Here is a 23,129-nt window from a genome sequence, read left to right as displayed (position 1 = left end):
GCTGTTAACATAAGCAATGTGACGTCTAACAATGTTCCAAGTGTTTGCAGATCACATTCATTACCCCTTAACCTACTCACCAGTTCATCCACAATGCTCGGAAATCATTAAACGCTTTTGTACAACTCAAAGACGAGGGAAAGTATTTTTTGTGGTGGTACAAGGCAGTGGGAGGCAAACAGCTTACAAAGAAATGAAAACAAGCAAAGCAGTGCAACAACTCACCATTCCTCCTCATATACGCTGATCAATAAAAAGTAACAAAAACAAAATTAAAAGGGAAGCCATAGAACTGATCGGAAGAATTAATGCAATAGTTGAAGAAACAATGCATTTTTTGTTGTAAAAATGACTACAGGGCAGCCAAATATATAAATAAATAAAATACAATAAATTATTCTTTCACACAAAATAATTTCATATGGATCAAAGGTTCTCCAATTTGAAACAAAATAAGTAAAATAATGAATAAAGCAACAAAAAGAGCAGATATCACTGTGATTTAGGAAGGGAAACATGCAAATGCAATTTCTTTTTCTATTCAATGGTCAATTTTGGACAGTTTTTCAAGAATGTCCCCTCTGAACTTACTGTTTCTTTGCCTCCTCAAATTTCTGGATGAGTTTCCTCAAACCGCTGTTTTTAAAACCTTGGCAGTGAGCGGCCGGAGCTCCTATTGTTATCACATCATACGTGTGTTCTGGAGAGGAGGAAATCATTTGTGTAAATAGAAAAAGATGAGTGTCTATGTGTGTAAGTATCTGTTTGTCCATGTTCTTATGGCAGTCCTTATGTCTCACCGAAGCCCAGCTCATCGTGCACCCTCATCCTCTGAACGTGTAGGTTGGTTGGCATGAACTCGAGCTTCCTCTCTGCCTTCAGGTTACTGGCTTTAAACGATGGACCTGCCGAGGACAGGGTAGGGATAGAACAAAGAGGAGGGAAAATAATTGCACGTGACAAACAGAACAGGAAAATTGTTTTAAAACTTATATAATGGTAGAGCTGGGCGATATGGAGAAAATCAGATAACACAATATTCTTGACCACATCGATGTCAATATTGCGACGATATTGTAGGGTTGACAATTGGTGCTTTCACAAAATATTTTTACAATGACATTTCAGATAAATAATCATCAATAATGTGGTCATATTTTTTTTCAGCTATATACTGAATGTTTACATGCATGCAGAAAAATAGTGTGATGTCAAAACAAATCTGCAATTCTTTAAATATTCCCTCGAAATGTTTTACTATAGATTTAAATTTAGAGAAAATTTAGTTAGTACGTGCTTGTTATTATCAATTAGAACGTAATTGTATGTCACGATATATGATTTCATCATGATATGATTCCATTGAAAGACGATAAATTATCATATTAAATTATGGCCCAGCCCTATATAATGATTTTACTGTTTTATGAGACAAAAAGAGGCCAGTGAGAAATCTCTAACCTCTGTAGTCATTGAGGTCAGACAGTGTTTCCTGGTATGCAAGTATTATGGTCTGGTACTGAGAGACAATCTGTCGCCGCAGATTCTCCCAGCAAGGGGACAACTCTCCCAGCTCCTCCAGCTCACACACCCTGGAGAGTTGTTAAGGAAAGATGGCAGTTAGGTGTTACAGAGGAGTGTAAATGTGTGCATAAACCTCACATGGTGTTATTGCAACATTGGTACACTTGTCTGAGCATGCATTTGATAATACTGTTTTCATTTTTCAAGCAAAAATGCCTAATATTCTCTGGTTTGAGCTTCTCAATTTTGAGGATTTTTGCTGCTTTTTTATCTTGTGTAACAACATTGCAACACAAGCCTTAAGTGAAATGTTAGACATGTACATGTGTGTTGGTTTGTACCTGGCTGTGTCCTCCTCCAGCAGCAGTTTGACAAACTGTCTGGGGATGTTTAATGAGAGGATGCTCTCAGCCATTTGCTCCAGCACCCGTAGGTGGTTCCCATCAGTCGTGGGGAAGCGGTACATTCTAGACATGGTGCCTCCAAACACTGAAGACACAGGACATTTAATTAGCCTGGATTAGATTGGGTTAGTTTATCTGATCGTTTTCTAGTTCTGCTGATATAGGTTTGTATTAACTTTAGTTTAAAATTATATTTTTTTGTTTAACTGATTGAGCTGTTCACAATAAAGCCTTTTTGTTTAGCTTTAGGAGTATGACATGCAGTAAACGTAACCAGTGAAAACTGAACTGATACCTTAGGTAACCAGTATAGTTAGTTATAGCTATTTAACCAGACTTTACTATAAATAGTGATACAATTATTACACAAAAAGAACAAGGAAGAGAAACCAACAACAATAAATCGAGATGAAAACTTGACAAAATCAAAAAGGACAAGTGTGTAAGGTAAGTAGTAAAACAAATAGAACAAAATGAGGTAAAAACAAAAATAAACTGAAATAATAGATACACCACACAAATGTTATTATACCCTCTCAAACTTTTCACATTTCTGTTATTTTTGGATCAGCAATCTATCCCTGAGGTAAACAGATCCGTCCCACTCACTGGTGCCAATCCATATATTTCTGCTGGGTAATAAGATTCATGGTCTGATGTACTGGTAAAAATTGAGCCATGCAGGCGGAAGAGGATGGGAAGAAAATATACTTTGGCATACCTGTAATATTATCCAAATCAATTTTTGGTTCCTAATTTGAAAAAGTGTGGTGTTATTACCCGAATCCTAAAAATGAACGCCTTCATTAATGATGACGATTTTAGGTCCTCTTCAACTTTATGTAGTCTTATCCTAATTCTTTAAATGTTGGACAATTTTTGGATTATTATGTAGATCTTATTGAATCAAACATCTTATGTATGTTTTTTCCAGATACTTTTTATTTGGAATTATCTTATTTCCTTAGTGTGCAAGTTCAATTTTCTGTACGTATATAAATGGAACTGCTGTGATGCTTATTCATATACCCGATGAAAGTCTTTAGACCTAAACATTATTTTAAATTACATGGAATAAACCAGCAGGGGAAACAATAAAAAGGCAAGCTCCATTAAGGTTTATTTTCCAAGCTGAATTTCCAGAGGAAATAGCACTTGATTGTTGTGGAAACAAGTCTTTTTTTGCAGAACAAGGTTGTTCCAGAAGTCCAAAAGTTTTACAGGCACCTCACCTAACTCAATTCACCAAATTCTATCCACTTGGTCATTTTTAGGTGCCGATAACTAAGTCCATATTTAAATAGTCACAAAGAACACACAGGCAGCAGGGTTTCCCCCAGAAAAGTTGTTAGGCCCGGTGGCAAATGTCTTTTTTCGACGAAGGCCCGGCTGGGGCCAGTCACAGACTGACGGCAGCATTAATGTAGAGCCCAACAGTTTCAGTGATACCAAATAATGGACGGAATCGCGAAATTAAGAATTTAGAAAAGCTATAAGACAAACTCCATAGGGCTCTACACTAAGTCAGTGCTAAAAGCTAACTGGAGATTTGAAAATATGACTAGGCTTAACTTTCTAACCAAGCCGACCTCTGTAACTGTAGTTTATGAAACGTGGTGGGCCACCGGGCTTGCAATACACTGGGGGAAACCCTGTACGGGAAGGTGGGATGTATCTGAAAAAGTACCTGAGCGCAGCAGGGTGTCTTTGCATAGCGAGGCGTACTTGATTCGGACTCCCATCGACTCGGTGAGGCTCTGGTCGACAGGCAGCATCGTCTGCAGGACAACACATGTACTGGTGTTACAGCAAGTCAACAACCACCTCCATCTGCCTTAGCACGCTTCTCTTTCAGGCCTACGCTCACCTACACCACACTCTAACCACACTTGCAGTGCTCCTACACAAACCAAATCCACTAAGAGAACTCATTGTACTACAGTGTGAGGCTGTGTGACATGATTGTAATGACATAAAGTAGGTTCAGTGACGTTTGATTGAATTATTAAGCAGTACACAGACAAACAGGAAGCCTCAGAGTCACAATTTACTGTACACCTCAGTTAAGAGATGATGGCCGGAATTCTGACTCACTTTGACCAAAAATAACATATCATCTGTTTACACTGTCCCATTAAAGCAATGCATATAAAGCCAGTAGTCATTAATGAATCCAAATCTGTTATAAATAAATATGAAGTAGAAGTAAACGTTTCTTGATTCTTTTATTAACAATATGGAAAGTATGGATACACCAAATCCTCTGCATGCAGGGAGTTTGACTGAATACAGAAATGACATTTCAAACCAAAAGCTCCCACAGGGCCGTGCCTCTTACCCGCCCATTGATGCTGTCTGGCAGGCGGCTGACCGACATCCTCTGATCGGCTCTCTCCTCCATCTGCCACGCAGCTATGCTGATGTTCCCCACCCGCTCGTTCTCTGCTGATCTGTCCATTCAAACACATTTACTTTTTGTGTTTAGCATTTGCATTGTTTAGTTTATATAATGCCAAAAAAAAAAGTACCAAAACCTTACATTTGTTCAATACTTAAAATTTGCCAGAAATCTTACATTACATAGGTCTTTCAACCCAAGCTGTTTCCCTTCACAGCAAACAGATTTAAAGAAAAGGAAGGAAAGCAGACAGATTGTCATATTAACCACTTCCTGTATATTTAAATATATTTCCTGTATTGCTGTATATGTACAGTATGTTGAACATTCTTTAGCTCTGTAGCACCTGTGGTTGACAGTTTAATGGACTTCATTTTGTGCAACACAAATTTAAACCATCTTTTACCTGTTATTGAGATGAAAAAGTATCAAAGAAAAAAACTGTTTATAACTGACAAAGGAACAGAATCAACATTGCCAACCTTTCCTAACAGCTAAAAGACAAATTACATCACATACATAATACATGTAAATACAGCAGGAAGAAGCTAGATAAGTGTGCAAGTGTTACCTCAGTTCGAGTCGTAATCTGTGGCTCCTCTCTTGCAACAACTCCTTAACAGGAAAAAGTGCAGAGCCCAACATATACATCTAAAGAGACAGAAAGCCAATATTATTGATGTGTTCATATTCAGCTATTTCCTTATCTCTTCTTAACTGGTGAGAACTCCAGAGAACAGACAATGTTTGTCTTACAGAGTAAGAAACTGTGTTACAGAAACTGGAATCTGTTTTATCTAACAAAACCCCAAACTGAAGCACCTTCACTCAGAACGTAATTGTAAAACATTAAATAGAAAGAAGTGATCATTAAATCAGTAGAAGATTTAGTGAAACAATTTGTATCTTCTGAGGGTTCTGATCAACACGTTCCTATTCTTTCTGAAAATGTGCAGTCTAAATTTTACATTCGAGAAATCAGAGAACTAGAAGTTATTGATATCATTATGACTCTGAACAATTCCAAAGCCAAGGATATTTATGGGCTCGATACTAGCTTTATAAAATCAAATAAGGAGGCGTTAGCACATCCAATCATGCATTTGGTTAATTTGTCTATCAAAAATTCAGTTGTCCCTAAGGCGTGGAAATTGGCCTCAGTTACCCCAGTATTCAAAGCTGGGGATAAATCTGACATAAATAATTACAGACCAATTAGCATTCTACCTATAATTTCTAAAGTCATTGAAAAATGGGTTACTAAACAAATTATTGAATTCCTTAGCAATAGCCAAACACCTTTACATCCTATGCAGTTTGGATTTCGGCCGCGACATTCAACCGAGACTGCATTGGCTATGTTTATGGAAAAAATCAAATGTTACTTAGATAAAAATGGATGTGTTGGTGCCGTATTCCTAGATTTAAAAAGGGCTTTTGATACCGTCAATCACAACGTCCTGCTATCTAAATTGTCCCATTTAGATTTTTCGGTTCAAGCTATTAATTGGTTTCATTCGTACCTGTCTCATAGAGAGCAATGTACTGTGGTGGGCGGGGTTAGTTCTGCTTATATGGGTTGTCCAGTAGGAGTCCCTCAAGGGTCCATACTGGGGCCCATTTTATTTTCATTATATATTAATGATTTACCTAAATACTGTTTACATGTTGATGTCCAGCTTTACGCCGACGATGCTGTAATTTTTACAAAAGCAAAAAATCCTGAGGAGGCAGCACGCGTCCTTTCAACAGCTCTTACACATATACAAACATGGCTCAATAGATCTTGTCTTATTTTAAATGCAAAAAAGACTGTTTGTTTATATTTGTCGAAGCAACTTTATACTATTACACCATCTCAATCGGGGGTGTTTTTAGGCACAGAGGAGTTGGAAGTTGTTAATGAGTTTAAATATTTGGGGGTGATTATAGACTCCAAACTCTCTTTTAAAAATCATGTTAAAATGATATCCAAAAGAATTAAATTCAATCTTTTTAATTTTAAGCAAATTAGAGGATCTCTGTCAGATGCAGCTGCTCTGATGTTCCTTCACTCGATGATATTTTCACACATGAACTATTGCATCACCAGCTGGTCTATGACGGGTTCTACTATCCTAAAACCAATTAAGCTTTTGTATAAAAAGGCACTCAAAACTCTAGATAAAAAACCTTATTCTTATCATCATTGCAAGATCTTAGAAAAATACAACTTATTAAGTTTTGATAATTTCTGTAAATTTTCCTCAATATGCTTAAGTTATAAAGTACTACATGGCTTGGGGCCACCACCACTTCAAGAGTTTATTAAATACAGACAGACTCGGATTACTAGAGCTGTTGTAAACAAGGACTGTGAGGTTCCTTTTAAAAAAACCTCTTTTAGCCATAATGCACTATCTATTAAAGTTAGTGTATTATGGAACACACTACCCCGAACTATAAGGGAATGTCCCACTCTGGCCACCTTTAAGAGCCAGGTAAAGGTCTGACTCAGAGCTAATCAAACGTGCAATCACCTCTGACTGCATGCTGTACCGTATCAGCCCAGTAGAGCGTATTGGTGAATCGTGTCTCCATTTTAACATTTACTAATGAATTGTTTAGTTTTCTTCCTGTTTTAACATCTATTAATGTGTTATCCTGTTTTTCTTCTCTTTTGTCCTGCTTTACCTAGTTTGATATAGCAAATGTTGCTGCTGTGTATTTATTGTTCTTTTTATTGTAATGGACTACAGATGGAAATTAGCCTTTGGGCTATAATCTGGCACTTTTTACGTGTACTTCTGTATATGTTCATCAAATGTGCATTGTCCTGAAATAATAAACTAAACTAAACTAACTAAACTAAACTAGAAAAGCCATCTGAATGAGGAGCTACCACCAATGTCTCTGCGTCCTACCGTTCCCTGTGAGCGGTCCTTGACGTCGTAGACGGCCAGCTTGACCTGCGTCTGCTGGTTGATGTTGGACTCCTGGAAGAAGGCGATGCTGCTGAGGAAGATGGGGTTACTGGTGCCCTGTGGACACAGCCAGGGACACTGGGACATCAGCATTACTTCAGGACATGGTCAGTTTCATTTAAATGTAATTTCCAAATCAAAACAACATTTTCATTTGATGTTTTAATATATATATATATATATATATATATATATATATATATATATATATATATATATATATATATATATATATATATATATATATATATATTTCTTTTTGCTTTTTGAAGGATGTTTTTGTGCCAAACATAGCCTCGTTCCACCTTCAAGGATTTTGCATTTCTTTGTCTAATGTGACAGTTAACTGCAGTTATTTTGGTTTTGTTCTGTTGGTCGGACTAAACAAGCATTGTGGAACAATACATTAAGCTTTAGGGAATTGTAAACAAATTTAGCATTTTTTTCAGAATTATTCAGTTAATTGAGAAAATCATTGGCTAATTAATCAATAATGAAAATAATCCTGAGTTGCAGCCCTATCTACAGTCATTTTGAATTACATGTTAAAAGCACCATATACGTTTTCAAAATTATATTATTAGAATTTTTGTTATTGTGAAATTATTGTCATCGCAAGATTGTGATATTTATTATGATGCTTTTTGAAAGGATTAATATAATGCATAACAATAAAACCTAAAGACACAGTAAAATAGACAATGCATAATCCTTTGTCCCAGTGTTGTCTCTGCTCTCCCTGCAAACATTTTTTTTTTTTTGTGATTTGAAGCGAGCAGCTAACCCCAAACTGCACTTGACCTCTTTTATGGTTTTGGAACTTAGAAGCTAGGAGAGCGATGTCAGGTGGTCGGAGGTATGTGTTGTGACATCAGTTGGCCAAACCCTTTCCAAAAGTGTTCAATTCATTCATTTCTCTCTAATCCTCCACCTCCTGGTCTAACAGCGTAGATGAGGGAGGTGTAGGTGGAGGCAGTTGGATCAAATTTCACCGGGAAATATTTCACATTTTGGGGGCTGAGGAGTCTGACCTCTATGACTTCGGTCTGGGCGTGTTTGGTCCAGAAGGCCTGCGGTGGTGTCGTGCAGCTCACTGCTACAAAGCTGTTGGGTTTCCGATCCAAAGCAGGAGTCAGCAGGTCTGTGCAGGCTGGATGAGAAACACTGCATGAGCCGAGAGGTATGAAAACAACCTATCTAATGCTTTTTGAAGATTATATGTGTATTGTTTTCAATGTTACACAATACATTATTATAAAATAGACAACAAACATACAAATTCTTCTCATACAAACGATGAACGGATACATTTGTGAATGGCCGACTAATAATTGATGATTTCCAAGTTGCTCTCATCAGGTAAAAGCCTAAATTGTTTTGAATGCAATGGTTACTCACCTACGCTGAACTCAAGCACAGGCTCATCTGGGTCCTGACTGTTTCCTGGAAACCAACAACAAGTCACAAAAACATTAGTTATAAAGAAAACAAAATGCCAAAATGCCCTGCCTACTGAGTCTCTGATACCAGTCGCTATTTTTGGGCTAACTGCCATTAATAAAAAATAAAATCCAACACAGACTTCCATTTCAAAATTGCATGAGGTAGTTTTTTTATCAGAATTGTTGGTGCTTAAAGTGGCTTCAAAATTATATTTTAATCAAATTTTCTGCATTAAAGAAACTGATGATTTGTTTGATTTTATTTTCTGTAAACTTTAATTTTTCAAAGTGAGTTTTCCTCTGAGGTACGGTATTAGCATTACAGACTCTTAAACCAAGTGTAATCTTAACTGTGATATGTTGAAAGATGATGAGTAGCCCTCAGGCCTCTTCATGATCTGCTTCAGGGGAACTGTGGTTAAAGAGGCTATTGGCTCCCACGCAACTATAATACTCTACCAGCAGAGTGTGTGTGTCAGTGTGTAATTTTAGTTTAAGTGGTGCTGTAAGTGGCTGACATTAACGGCAGGCTGTGTTTATACTGGCCATCGCTAGTATGTGTTAAATTATTGAATTAATTGGAAATTGTGCGTCTTTTATGCAATTATTAAATTTTTTTCTTTTACTTTTTTTTTTTTTTTTTACACATTCAAAAACATAAGTTAAAAATGATCCTAAACTAAAATAAAACATATTAAGACATTAGGCACTAGACAAACAGAAAACGATTATCAATGAAGTGGCAACTTCCTTATTGAAGTGGTACTTTTAGATGAATAGAAGTTTCTGGAAAACTAGGTTCTGTTTTACTTTTTAGTTAACCTGTGTAAAGGATCAACTGTCGCTCACCTGCGAGAGCCAAGCCGATCATCTCGTTGGACAGCTCGAATGTGTTGGCCCGGTACACCGACCACGGCCTCTGTGTGCGGGAGCCGCGCTCTCGGACCCCCGCCATGCCTGTCCGGGAACAGCGGGCGACGGCTGGAGGCCTGAACACACACCTTCACACACACAGTCACACACTCCCATGTGAGGTGCCCCTCTTTCTGCGTAGATCTACAGCTGCTCCAGAAAGTAGTTTGTCCTCTCTAAATGGAAAGAGACGGGAGAGAAGGGAGGGGGGTTAGATTAAGATGACATGTTCTGAAGAGTAAGGATGATGCATTTTTAATTAATCAAACTGGTCTTAAGATGGTTTCATTAGGCCTAAGTTTGCTTAATCCGCTCAGTATTTTGTGAAGTGAAGATGAACAATAAAAACAAGGGGAGCTACGAGGTTTTGGTGACGAGGTATCAAATGTTTTCAGGACTTTCTGTAAAAACATAAGCGGACAAACAGTCCTGGGAACACAGAAGAGGAAAAGAGGAGTCCTAAGAAATTGTGTTGAAATGAACAATAGTCCGATCAATACAACCACAGGGAAACATTATTATCAAATCAGATAATCCAGATATGTATCGGCATTTATGTTGGTAGATGATGATTTTAATCTTTTCGACTAGGGGCGGCTGTGGCTTAGTGGTAGAGCAGTCGCCTGCCTATCGGGAGGTTGGCAGTTTGATCCCTGGCCATGCAGTTCCATGTCGAAGTGTCCTTGGGCAAGACACAGAACCCCGAGTTGCCCCAGATGCTGCGCCATCGGAGTGTAAATGAGTGTGAGTGTTTATCTGATGAGCAGGTGGCACCTTGTACGGCAGCCTCGGCCACAGTGTGTGAATGGTGAATGGTTCCTGTACTATGTAAAAAAAAAAAAAGCTTTGAGTAGTCATTAAGACTAGAAAAAACTCTAAAAAATAACTATGTAAAAACAGCCCATTTAGATTTAATTTTTCTTGATTTAAGTTTAATATATTTCTATGGTTATTGTTCAAACTTTTCTTATAAGTTTACTGTCTATATAAAATACATTATAATTGTTTATTGTTTCAATTTTAATGTTCAACTGTAAAATATCTTTACTCAGACATAAAAATGTATTATTGATTCCCCCCCTCAAGCATCAATAGTGGTGTCAAAATTCCTCTAGTATCATACTGGCAGTAGTTCACATGTTTCATCTTTCAAACATCAAAACATATTATCCAAAGGGAAGAAATACACAAGTTTAATATGAAATTTATGCTATTTTTAAATTAGGTATTCACATGGTAGTTATAGCAGTCAAAGAAGTGAAAAGCCTTGTTTATGGACATTCACACAAAATGGACAATGTTCATCAAGTGCTATGAAAAAAGAGGAAATCTCACTGCATAAAAAGGCCAAAAAAAAACATAAGCCAGTGTGGCGTCAACCACATGCACAAATTCCATTGAAATCACGTGGTCGATGTGCCATGTGAAGGGGAAAGCATGAGGAGAACAGAAATAAGGAACAAGGTACAGAAAGTAAGACTAGATACAAAGCTGTAAAGAGACAGAAACAAGTATCAACAGTCACATACAAAGTCAAGTAATCCAATCTTTCATCTCATTTACCACCTAAACAGTAAGCAGCATATGTTCATATAACCCCTTCCAACTACTTTCACAGATTTCACATCTGATTTTATATTTAAACCTCTATTTCTTTTGTTGCTAAACACACAGATTCCCCTAATAGGGATGAATAAAGTATCATCTTACTGCAGCATCTTAACAAAAAGAGAAAAGACAGAGAGAGAAAAAGGAGAGTAGAACTTCTGGTCAGTTTGAAGAGGAAGTCTTGTTCCACCTTCAGAACTGTAACAAATTTAATATCTCAATCATCAGGTTAAAATATGTTAAACCCTCATACAACCGCAATACCTGACCAACTGTTTATATATATATATATATATATATATATATATATATATTTGCATTTATATAAATGTACAATAAGTGTCTGTGGAAATGGAAAAGACACCCGTTTTTTTTGTTTCAGCAGTGTCTTGATTTGCGTTGTATGTGCCTATTTATGCTCACCATATGATGATGTTGCTAAGAGACTGTTTTTCTTTAGGTCCTCCACCTTTTTGTATTTTGTATTCCTCCTCATTCCCTTTGCCCTTCTTTGTCTTTATATGGACCCATCTCTTCTACATCCTCCTCCCTTCCTAGCTTTGGGAGTTTTCCACCTAAAAACACTGTGGCGCTTCCCAAACCTATAGTTTTTTTTTGCTCTATTTCCTCCTAATTTTCACTTCCACCCCCCATCTTTTGGGATCTGTTTCCCTGGAGGCTTTAGCCTGTGGATGAACAACTGTCCCACTCATGCTCATTCTCACCTGGTTTCGTTCCCTCTGTCCCATTTTGTTAAAGACCAATTAGCCCATTTGCAGAAAAGCAGCAAACGCGAGGGACAGTAGCTGGCTGTGGTCTAGTTAGACATACACATGTACATTGCAGTCTATTTTGGAAGATGTGTGCTCTATTTATTGTAGAAAAATGTGTTTCAATGATTCAAGTTTAGGTCAAAGTTGTGTACACAACCTCATGTCAGAGCTGCTGTGGAAAAATGTAGCGTGAATTCAGTGTTGTTCACAAATGAATAGTAGAGTTTACTTGTCTTTTGTGTTGAACAGCAACTTATTTTCAGATTCCTCTAAACCTGCCCACTGAAATTGTTTTTTTCTGCGATTGAACTCTGTTAAAAACTGGGCTTTCAATGATGCATCTTTTACGAAAAGGTCCACAGAGGTTTCTCATTTTAATTGTGGTTCTGGGTTAATAGTTGGTGGCCTACTTCCTCTCCTGCCAGTGCCTGATATGGCCCACTTCGGTCAGCTCAGATACATGTCATGCCTACATGCCCTACATCTGTCGCTGCAAACATCTGGAGCACTACCTGAAGCCCTCTCTGGATGGAGGAGACTCGACCCGATTTACATTTTCTTGATTATGATTTTACATTTTCTAGATAAGGTCAAGTAGTTTTGTTAGACAGAGGAAGACAAGGATACCACAGACTAAATGTAAGTGTTTCTACCACGAGAACTTTCCCAGAAGAAGCAAGAACATTTTAAAATGTGGCCATGAACAGACTTGAGTCCTTGAAGAAGAATATGAACCTCTAAATATGTAAGTCAGCTTTAAATCTTGGCCAACCGAATAAGCTCACAATCCTTGTGATAAAACAGTTGCCGCCGTGATAACTTTCCAGAGTTGTAAGAGTTTGTATTACAATGCTAAGCCCCTAAACACATTAATCTGTTACTCCAACTGGACTTACTAGATCCTATTTCATGTCTTACACCAACGCAGTCCCTTCGCTGTTTTGAATTCCCACTTTAACTTAAGCTTAAACATCTGCAAAAACTCAACTTTCTGCTACACCCAAATGTCTCATTCCTATCACAACTGCATCAAACAACTGGGGGGAGGTTCAGCCTCGAGTCTCTTTCGCTGCAAGTGTTGAAGTCACACAAAACACAATACAACAGTAGAGGTATGGAAACAACTGAAATGTTACTATGCAGTTAATAGAACCGGGAAGACTGCAAGACAAGATGAGCACACAGCTAAATAGCTAGAATTTCAAGAGCAGGTGACAAAGCTGCCATTATCTCTGGAGGGACTTCTTTGTGCAGTTCTTATATAATAATATAATATTCATGAAACAACATGAGCTTTGACAATGGGGTTGGAGGCACCACAAACACACAGTCATCAGCCTTAAGGGCCTTTAAGCTGAGCTGTCTGAGTGCTGTGCTGATGAGCAGAGACACTAGCAAGTAAATAGACAAGAGTTGTGTATAAAACCAATATCAAAGGTCACTGAGGATGGCAGGGCATTTAAAGGGTTTAGAGTTTGAGAGAATGAGGAAAAGAAATAGGTAAGAGGGTCAGTTAAAGTTAAAGGCATGGAAGGGACGTTTACAGTACTTCATCAGTTTAACCTTACCTTGAACCTGCCTTGTGTGATTCTGATCCCTTCCAGCTCTCAAGCCCAACTATGTTACATTGAAAAGAGAAGTTACAGTGAAATATCTATTGGTGAAGACACATTGTCTACATTTGATCAGATAAAAGAAACAATGTGTTCTTGTATATATAGCTGTATCCAGCTCTGTCTAAGGTAAAAGGCTGGAACCTGTACGAAGCATCTCTGTCGAGCCCGAGCATGTTCACTTGGAAGTGATTTAGAGTAAACATGGGACAGCGATACACATTATTAATACTTGTGCATGAATACAAGCTACTGTTGTCTGTTCCTGTGGTTGTTGTGAGTGTCAGCAGACCAAAAGAGTAAGTGTTGCTCCAGCGCTGTCCCACCACAGATTTATGAAACACATGATCACGCGCACACGCACACACACACACACACACGCACACACACACACACGCACACGCACGCTCTCGTTCCTCTAATGTTAATACATCAGCAGCAGTAAGTAAGTGCCAGCTAAAATACGATTGCTTATGCCAAAACATGCAGCAGGCAGAGACAGCTGCTAAGACTGTCTTTTAACTAAATGTCACAGGTTTAAACCCACAGGTTGTTCTCCCTTTAAAGTGCCCTATAGTAGTATAAGAATGGAAAGCATGGAGTACACAGATTTAAAAAAAAAAAACAATCCACATGGATTCAGATAAATTCAGATTATCAATCCAGTCATGGGAAAGATTAAATCTTTTTATATAAACCTCTGACCTTCAGAGTAAAAGGGGTCTGCGGTTGGAAGGTTTCAGAGGCCCAACAGTTTATTATAGTTAGGCCTAGTTATGTAGTAATTATTCATGTTGAGTATGGGAGATGTCAATCAAAATCTAAACCCACATGGCCCTAAAAATAAGTTTAATGTGCAGCGTGCAGCATAGCATTATATTTCCAATACTTTAGCTGGTATGCCAAAGAAATGCTGCATTACGTTTTTTTTTAACAGAATTATATTTCCCCGCTTTTATTCTGAATGCCATTGCATTTTCTAGAAGTATTACAAATACTTAACTTTTCTTTGCAATGTGCAAACACACATTTTAGTTGTCAACCAACACATCTCAACACACAGTGTAAATAGAATATTTGCCGCCATGTTTCTGCTATTAATGTTTCTACCTGAAAGTACTCAAGAAAATGACCACTCAATGCACCTCTGGTCTTTGTTCCCAAACCTAAATGGAAATTTCCATTCTCTCAGCCAACTGGAGCCACATTTTCCACTCGCAAAGCCAAGAAAACTCAATGGTTTGAGAGGAGCTTAAGATGAGCACTTACTTCCAAGTTTTCTTATCAAAAGTGAGTTTCTACATAACATTTTACTTTAATTCAACTTCCTGACTTTATTTTAAGTTATTGGTCTGAGTTTTGTGTGTCCCCACTTTGTTTTGATACAATAAAGGAGGAATTACATCTTATTTGTGCATTATGTATTATACTCTATTAAGCTAAAATCTGTAAACCCATATAACCCATCTATGTTTCTTGCTAACCCTCAGTAATCATCATTAAACCATTGCTTTTCTTCACCATGCATCCTACCACATTCAGTGAAACCTCTTTGTTTACGTCCTGCAACAGATGATGGATTTAACACTTCAAATCTATTAAGTAATTAGGCAGTGCCGGGGAATTTACTATCTTGCCAAAAACAGTCCAGTGATGCCAACAAAATCCCAAGCAGCAAACAGGAAGTCAAACTCCTGTCTGAATCTGTGGCAGAACAGAAACTTCACTGAGGGGGAAGCTGCCATATGAGGGAGCTCCAAATTTAGCCTGGCATGGCAGTGAATATGTGTGTGTATATGTATTGTGAGTCACATGAATTGGGACAAGCATGCATGCACGCAAAATCCATTAACAATAGCAATTATGGAGAGATTTTAAGTACATTTGACAAGTTGTATTGTAAAATGCCACAACAAAAAACACTCTCTAAAGTATAAAGGATTCAGTCTACGATCTGTTTTATCTTGCTGTAACCACAGGGCCTGAATGACTACCCTAATATGGATAGTAGCATCAAATATAATAGTTGTGTTTTGCTCAATTCTTCATATTTTACACATATAACATTTAGGGAACAACATTGCAAACGTCATTTGCTCGTTGGAGAGATCAAACAGGTGGCCTTTTGTTAAATCTGGCAGCACACGTCAAGTGTGACCTGTTAACTTCCTTTAACAGGTTTTTGATTTCTATAGCTTTGTAGGTGACTTGATCCATGCCTGTCCAACATTTAATGTAATGGAAGTAGGAGTGGCATCGCAAAATCACTCAGAGAGGAGTTTGGGATTGTACAAAGCTTCTGACCTTGATACTGGAGGTGTCTCCTACCAACTGTTACAAATCAAATCAATCTCAACTTTCAAGCCAACGTGGACAAGAGGTGCATAAAGTACTCAGACAAATTAAAATTTGACCAGCTACAATTCAATGACGTAGATCGTATGATGTTAGTGAAAGCTCCAGAACAGCTATTGAATGGAAAATTGTTTTTCAAAGGTCAAGAATAAACTTTTAATCTCTGTTTTGGAGGGCCGTGACAAATTACTTGTTTATGTTGGAGGATGTGTTGGACAGGCAGCACGACTCAATTCATCAGTCCAGACATTTTTAAACAAGATTTGTTTTGGCAGATCTGCATCTGTATGAAATCAGATATTTAAAAAGGCAAGCTTTAAGAAGTGCAGCACTGACAAGATCCTGCAAGGCCGTTAAATGTAAGCTGCATGAAATTCATGTAGGTTATGCTCAGCATTTGCAACGAAGGTCTTAACCTGATGTCACAACTCCCTCTGATTTGTGAAGGAGACAGTGGGAAGTCACAACCTGCTTTACGTTTTAAACTCATATCTTCTCCACTTGTGTATAACTTATGTGTATGTATGTAGTTGTGTTTGAAGCTTTGGTCTTAGTTTCAAGACAGACAGGGTTAAAGTGTGACAGAGTGTGTGAGAGTACAGTTGACCATAAATGGTGAAACCTCATTTTACAGCTTCCTCGTTGCCAAGAAGCCTTTCACACACACACTGAAGACAAGGCATCACACCACACATTTTGTTTTGTGTGAGAATGTGAGGGTGTGTCGACTCGGGTCACATCTCCTCTCAGAGAAGACTTCTTCTAAATTTGGTTCTCCTTTTTTCACGCAATATCCAATGGCAGAAAGACAACTCCAAAGCAAAATAAACATCCCATAACTTTATCTGTCAACTGAGGATGCCGCATATTTGTTATTCCTCAATTATACTGTTTTTGCAACAGATAGACGGGAAATTCATTACTTACAGTGGCCATATTATGCTCATTTTCAGGTTCATAATTGTATTTAGAGGTTGTACCAGAATAGGTTTACATGATTTAATTTTCAAAAAACACCATATTTTTGTTGTACTGCACATTGCTGCAGCTCCTCTTTTCACCCTGTGTGTTGAGCTCTCTGTTTTAGCTACAGAGTGAGACATCTCACTTCTGTTCCATCTTTGTTGGGAGTCGCACATGCTCAGTAGCTAGGTAAGGACTACTAGCCAGTCAGAAGCAGAGTATGAGGGTGTGCCATGCTAGCAGCTAGGCGAGCATTATAACGTGTGTTCCAAAGTGACCACGTTTGTCTCTGAAGTAAAGGCTGGACTACAATAGAGCTGTTTGGAGCAGTTTGTGAACAGTGTTTTCTGTTGGAGATGGTAAGTCCCTTTGGGGGGGACTTTGGGCTTTTTTACTTTGTAAACCTATAACGTGCACAAAAAAAGATATATAACACAATAAAGGAAAGGGAAAAAGCCAAAAAGCATAATATGAGCACTTTAAATAAACTGATTATAGTGCTGATTGTTGTCTAAATTATTCAATTAACTGTAACTGGTCTTTTAAACATCATAAAACTGTGAAAGATATCTATTCCAGTTCAAGGTGAAGTCTTCAAATGTCAGGAAGTTAGATCAACCAATCAGCTTGTCTGCCGCACAACGTATTGCTGAGATTTGACAGATGTGAAGTTAAGTATAAAACCTTTGTCTGTGTACTATAACTATGTATCTTCCCAGAATATAATTCTAGTCTAATGGTTAAAGAAAAGTACTGTACCACTCAAGATCAGAGTTGGGGGTGAACCATTTTTAACGCTCAAATAGCGGAGATGAAGAGTTAGCACATCACTTGTGTTTATTTCCCATCCATCTCTCGTGTATTTTGGTTCAGTGTTCCAGATGACAATTAATACAAATCTTCAACCTTTTCTATTATTAAAATCATACATTTTAAGGGGTTTATGAGGCCTTCATGGAGGGATCCACAAGGGCTTTCTGTTTCAACTTTTGGTTCTAATTCTGGACTTTTGCAAATATCCACATGTATTTGATGAAATAGGACTTTATTTATAATTTTTAATTTTTTATTCAATTTTGAGAAGTTAACACAGATCTGCTCATTTCCAAGAGAATGTGCATTTATCTAAATGTAAGAGTGCTTCTTGTGTAATATTGAGATTTATTTAGCTCTGACAGAAATTAGTAGTGAATTAATTGATTAGTCATATATCAAGCGAAAAAACACCAAATATTCTGCTTCCATCTTCTCTAATGTGAGTATTTGCTGCTTTTCTTTGTTTAACATCATTGTAAGGAGAATATTTGTGGATTATGTACTGTTGGTCGGACAAAACAAGACATGTGAAGACATCAACATGAGCACTGGGAAACTGTGATTGGCAGTTTTCACTATTTTTAAATATTTTACTAACCAATTAGTCAATGAATGAAAATGTGTTAGTTGCAGCATTCTGAGGGCATTTTTAAATCTACTCACAGGCTATTGGTGGGATGAAAAGGAGGGAAGCTGATCCAGGTTCAGTGAGGATGATCTTCCAGACAGGGCAGCAGGAGTTCCCAATCTGAAAAGACATGCAGGCTTTTTATTATAGAGATGAAAAATGTCAAGATTAGTCAGATCCAGATTTTAGATTTCCAACAGTTTAATACTGTCTTCTATGATTCATTACAGGCTTGTTTTTGTTTGTTTGCCCACATCATTTTATCTTCTAATGACAAAAATGGGACATACGGGAGCCTTTGTTAAGTGACCGTTACCGCTCACTTTCTACCACAGCAACAAAAATAAAAACGATAGCACGGTTCTCCACGGTTCTGTCAAAAACAGATTTGCCCCAAAAGCCAATAACAGAGGTGTTCCCTGTGTCTGTGGACCCTGTGGGATCGGCATTAGAATAAAGCATGAATAATTTCTTTGGAAGGACGGAGCAGCTGTAGCCCTTTCACATGAAAATGAGCATAGAGTACACACACACACACACACACACACACACACACACACACACACACACACACACACACACACACACACACACACACACACACACACACACACACACACACACACCCCTCAACCGTGTTACTTTCGCCTAGGGCTGTGCAAGTTCTTATAAGCTGCTGCTAATCACAACCCGCAATAAAGTTCCTTTAAGAAAGTACCCTCATATTAAAATGCCCTTTCAATGAAAAATACTTCTTAAAGCCAGTATAAAAGGAGAGTACTAACCTCACTCGGTGTGTGTGTGTGTGTGTGTGTGTGTGTGTGTGTGTGTGTGTGTGTGTGTGTGTGTGTGTGTGTGTGTGTGTGTGTGTGTGAGAAACTGCTTCTTGCTCAAGTAAGCATCACTTCCTTTTGTTGTTTCAGGAAGTGTCTTAAACAAGTCAGTCTGGCTGCCAAAAGTAACCTTCAGTCTGCTTTTACTCTGTGTTGCACAAACACCATTCAGCACTGGCTGCTTCACTGCCACAATCACGGCAAAGAACACTTTTGAATATCTATAACCTATGTCTAATTTGAGCTGCATGTATTTTACGTCTCCATACAGTAAAAAATAGAAGATCAAGATCTTGGTCTACGAGTCAGAATCCCACTGCTCCCCTTACCCTGACTTTAACCTAAACACGAGTGGAACCTTAACCCTAAAACCAAGTCTTAACTTAACAGTCCAGTAAAGAGGTGAGTACCACACACATTGTCTTCACTCTCAAAGTCTAAAACTCAAATTAGTGTCTAGAAGATTCTTTTGAAATAGACAGTACCTTGGTACTAGGGCTGCACGATATGAAGATAATATGCAATATGTCATATGTTGTTGAATATCACGATAACAATATTACTTGAGATAAATAAACCGATATTAAAGTGTACTCAGTTGTGCTGCTTTCAGCATTCTGCTCAAATAAAACAAACTGCTTGTTATATACATATTAAAGTGCAGTTTTCTACTGATATTTTCTTTAAACTAACACAGTGTCTTTCGCGATATGTCGCAGCCTTTCTCAATGTGTTTATTACGCCAGTTGATATTGCGATGACGATAAAAAACAATATATTGTGCCAACCTACTTGATACTAGCAGCATAATTATCCGTCTTATGTATGGATAATGTTGGGGAAAAAAAGTGAAACTGCCCAGAAAAATTGTCAAATGATTTCAACTAATGGTGGATTTGCAACATAACAAGCACATTGGCATCTTTAAAAGTTGCCAGTTAAAAGGCCACTAAACACAATCTAACACAGAGCTTTTACTCACTACTGTTTAGCACATAGTTGGGGGATTTCCTGCCACTGACTATAACTAGAAACAAAACACAAAAAAGTGTTGAATCAAACACGCAGGAGACACAAAAGACATTCTGAAGCAGTTTGAAGAGACGTGGTGAAAGCGAAGTGAGCTGGCAGGGTCAAGCTACGAGTCTCTCTTTGACTGGCTCGGAGGAAAAACTGCAAGCACCAGTTCTCACGATGTGAAGAAAATAATCAATGGAGGCTTTCTGACATAAAACAGGAGGGTTTTGTAGATTTCTGCAAAGATAATCGGGTAATGGCAAGATTCTCTACTATCTGCCCTACTGACGCAAAAAATGGAAACTTGTAAATTAAACTGCAAACAGAGTTAAATCTATTGAGTATGTGTAGATGATGAGCAATCATGCTGGACCAGTATTGATAGAATATAATCTAATTTAGTTCTGTCAATGTTCGCCACATTCACCATCTTGATTTAGTGTGTTAGCATGCTAACCGATGCTAATCAAAGCTTTTATTTTTTATGGCTTTGTGAGTTGCCAAATTCAGTTTGTTCTTGTACAAAACACTACCAAACAGATCTGTGTGAACATGACCTCATCTGGTCTGAGAATGTGTGCATCAGCTAATGAATCATCAGAACGAGGAGAGAAAAAACAAAAGAACAAAATGTGACTCTGACCAGTCAGTCAACTCCATGGAGTCATATAGTTTCATTAGAAAAGACAGCAACAACAGGTTTCTCTCTGATTGCTTAGAATAGATATGTAATCCTGTAGGATTGTTGTCTTGCTTTACGGCAAAGGCAAACGTTCATGGTGGCAAATGAATGAAATGACGATTACAAACTTTCCGTCCTGTTTAAAATGTGAAAAAATATAGATGTAATGCCAAATACTCACTAGTTCATAAATCAAAATTGTGATGATTTGCTGCTTTTAGAAAGACTTGGGGTCTTTCACCATTTGTTCTGAAACCATATGATTACTAATCTATTAGCCTAATGGAGAAAACAATATTCAGTACTTCATACCACTTCTGCCAAACTATTTTCCCGGGGTCATCCTCAAGTAGAAATACATATAACCTATATCATGAAGATTGTCTGTCTAAACAAAAGTAATCCCATTACCAGAACTCTCTATCACTGACTACTTTACTACTGTATGTCTGCACAATAACAAACATTTATTTTTACTTTATTGTATCGCCTCCTTCTCTCCCTGTCTGCCTGTCCAAACGCAAAATGACAGCATTTTAATCCAAGAAGTAAAAAAACACAGTACACCTGCGTGTGCACTGCACTGACACTTTGTAGTCAAACATGGTACAAGAACTTTTATTTTTGCAATTATTCCCAGCAAGAAATTCTATGATTGGTTAAAAGATAACCTATTAGCATACAGCATGATTGTGCATTTTTATCCCAAATGCCCAAACACAGCTCAGATGTCATTCCCCAAGACATAAAACCAGCGTCACAGTCCAAATCCGGGTGATGATGGTCAAAATGCCGGCTAAACAGATGACAGCCTGAGTTTACACACACATACCTAAGGACGACTGCTGCCGATGGATGTAAACAAACTCACGCTGCAGACGCCGTCACGAGGCAAAGAGACTGCAGCCAGCCCTCGCCCTCTCCCTCCTGCTTTCAATCTCTCTCTCCCTCTCTCTCTCTCTCTCCTCTCTCTCATCGTCGCTTCTTGGGATTCACTAAAAACATTATGACCTTCATGAAAATAGGCGATTGCAGGACTGTTGCATTAGACTGCATCAGTTTTAGCTAGGTGTGCCAAATAAACTGGCAGCTGAGTCTGATTTCGTGTTACAGCTCCTCCAATATGAGGATTAGTAATACACAATTTTACCAAATTGCGCACACACATACACACACCCTTTTGATGCTTCTCCATTTACCCCCAATGCTCATCAATAACTAATGTGACTGTTGCATCAGAGCACTCAGCATCGGCAGAGCAGTGTGTCTATTTAGATGTACATTTGGTCAGACCATATCATCTGAATACATGTTCCCTTCTAGAGACGTCTAGAGATGTTTTGTGTCTGTATCTGTCTCATGTTAATAGTTAAGCATGATGTTAGCAAATTGAATGCAGTGAGAAATAGAAAACTCTAAGGAGGAACTACAAAACAATGATTTTTGGCTGCAATCTTCCTAGTTTCTCGCACATTCACATATCAATCTACATGAGAAAAACATTTATTTTCTTTTACACTTTTACTGTGATGACAAATAATTAAAGGTCCTATGACATGCTGCTTTTTGGATGCTTTTATATAGGCCTTAGTGGTCCCCTAATACTGTATCTGAAGTCTCTTTTATATAGACCTTAGTGGTCCCATAATACTGTATCTGAAGTCTCTTTTATATAGACATTAGTGGTCCCTAATACTGTATCTGAAGTCTCTATCCCGAAATTCAGCCTGGGGGGGGCTTGACCAACTGCCATGCTTCGCTTGTTTCAAAGCCATGATGTCTCTCTCTCTCTCTCATGGGTGGGCCAAATTCTCTGGGCGGGCAAAGCAGAGAAAGGGGAGGTAACCTTTCCCCTTATGACGTCATAAGGAGCAAGATTCCCAGGGCTCGGTTTACACCTATCACCATTTCTAGTCACTGGGGGACCATAGGCAGGCTGGGGGAACTCATATTAATGTTAAAAAACCTCATAAAGTGAAATGTTCATGACATGGGACCTTTAATCAAATGTACAAAAGTAATAGTGAACGAAACTGGCAAAATGTCCATTTCAGCTTCTCAAATATGTATATTTTTTGGTTTACTTAGTTTTATATGATTGTAAACTGAATATCTTTGGGTCTTTAAAAAAAATAAGACATATGAAGCCCCCATGGACTCTGAGAGTTTGTTGAGAATAACATAAAGAAAGTAATCAT

The 23,129-nt window shown here is 38.0% G+C and overlaps 1 protein-coding gene across 18 annotated transcripts in view; it reads right to left on the bottom strand.

Annotated features, from left to right (window-relative positions):
• The window catches only part of LOC116044431 (inositol polyphosphate-4-phosphatase type I A-like), a 48,507-nt gene that overhangs the window by 21,414 nt on the left and 3,964 nt on the right, over positions 1-23,129 (bottom strand). For 12 of the 18 annotated variants that reach the window (XR_004896589.1, XM_031291575.2, XM_031291581.2 and 9 more), the window contains exons 2-14: positions 18,435-18,519; positions 9,581-9,819; positions 8,688-8,732; positions 8,321-8,439; positions 7,230-7,346; positions 4,898-4,977; positions 4,267-4,378; positions 3,616-3,706; positions 1,866-2,013; positions 1,462-1,592; positions 801-905; positions 592-700; positions 226-243 (exon numbers count right to left, since the gene is read on the bottom strand). Coding sequence is in view for 17 of the 18 variants with exons in the window: in XM_031291575.2 (XP_031147435.1) it covers positions 226-243; positions 592-700; positions 801-905; positions 1,462-1,592; positions 1,866-2,013; positions 3,616-3,706; positions 4,267-4,378; positions 4,898-4,977; positions 7,230-7,346; positions 8,321-8,439; positions 8,688-8,732; positions 9,581-9,686 (1,181 nt within the window). In the remaining variant the exon portion in view is untranslated. Of the gene's footprint in view, positions 1-225; positions 244-591; positions 701-800; positions 906-1,461; positions 1,593-1,865; positions 2,014-3,615; positions 3,707-4,266; positions 4,379-4,897; positions 4,978-7,229; positions 7,347-8,320; positions 8,440-8,687; positions 8,733-9,580; positions 9,820-13,592; positions 13,642-18,434; positions 18,520-23,129 lie in introns of all 18 variants that reach the window. The other 6 variants (XM_031291584.2, XM_031291583.2, XM_031291573.2 and 3 more) reach the window with 3 other exon arrangements.

This window comes from Sander lucioperca, chromosome 24, assembly GCF_008315115.2.
Source record: "Sander lucioperca isolate FBNREF2018 chromosome 24, SLUC_FBN_1.2, whole genome shotgun sequence".
Classification (NCBI taxonomy): Eukaryota; Metazoa; Chordata; class Actinopteri; order Perciformes; family Percidae; genus Sander; species Sander lucioperca.
Note: the sequence above shows the minus strand (reverse complement) of the source record. Positions and strands in the feature narration are given on the sequence as shown.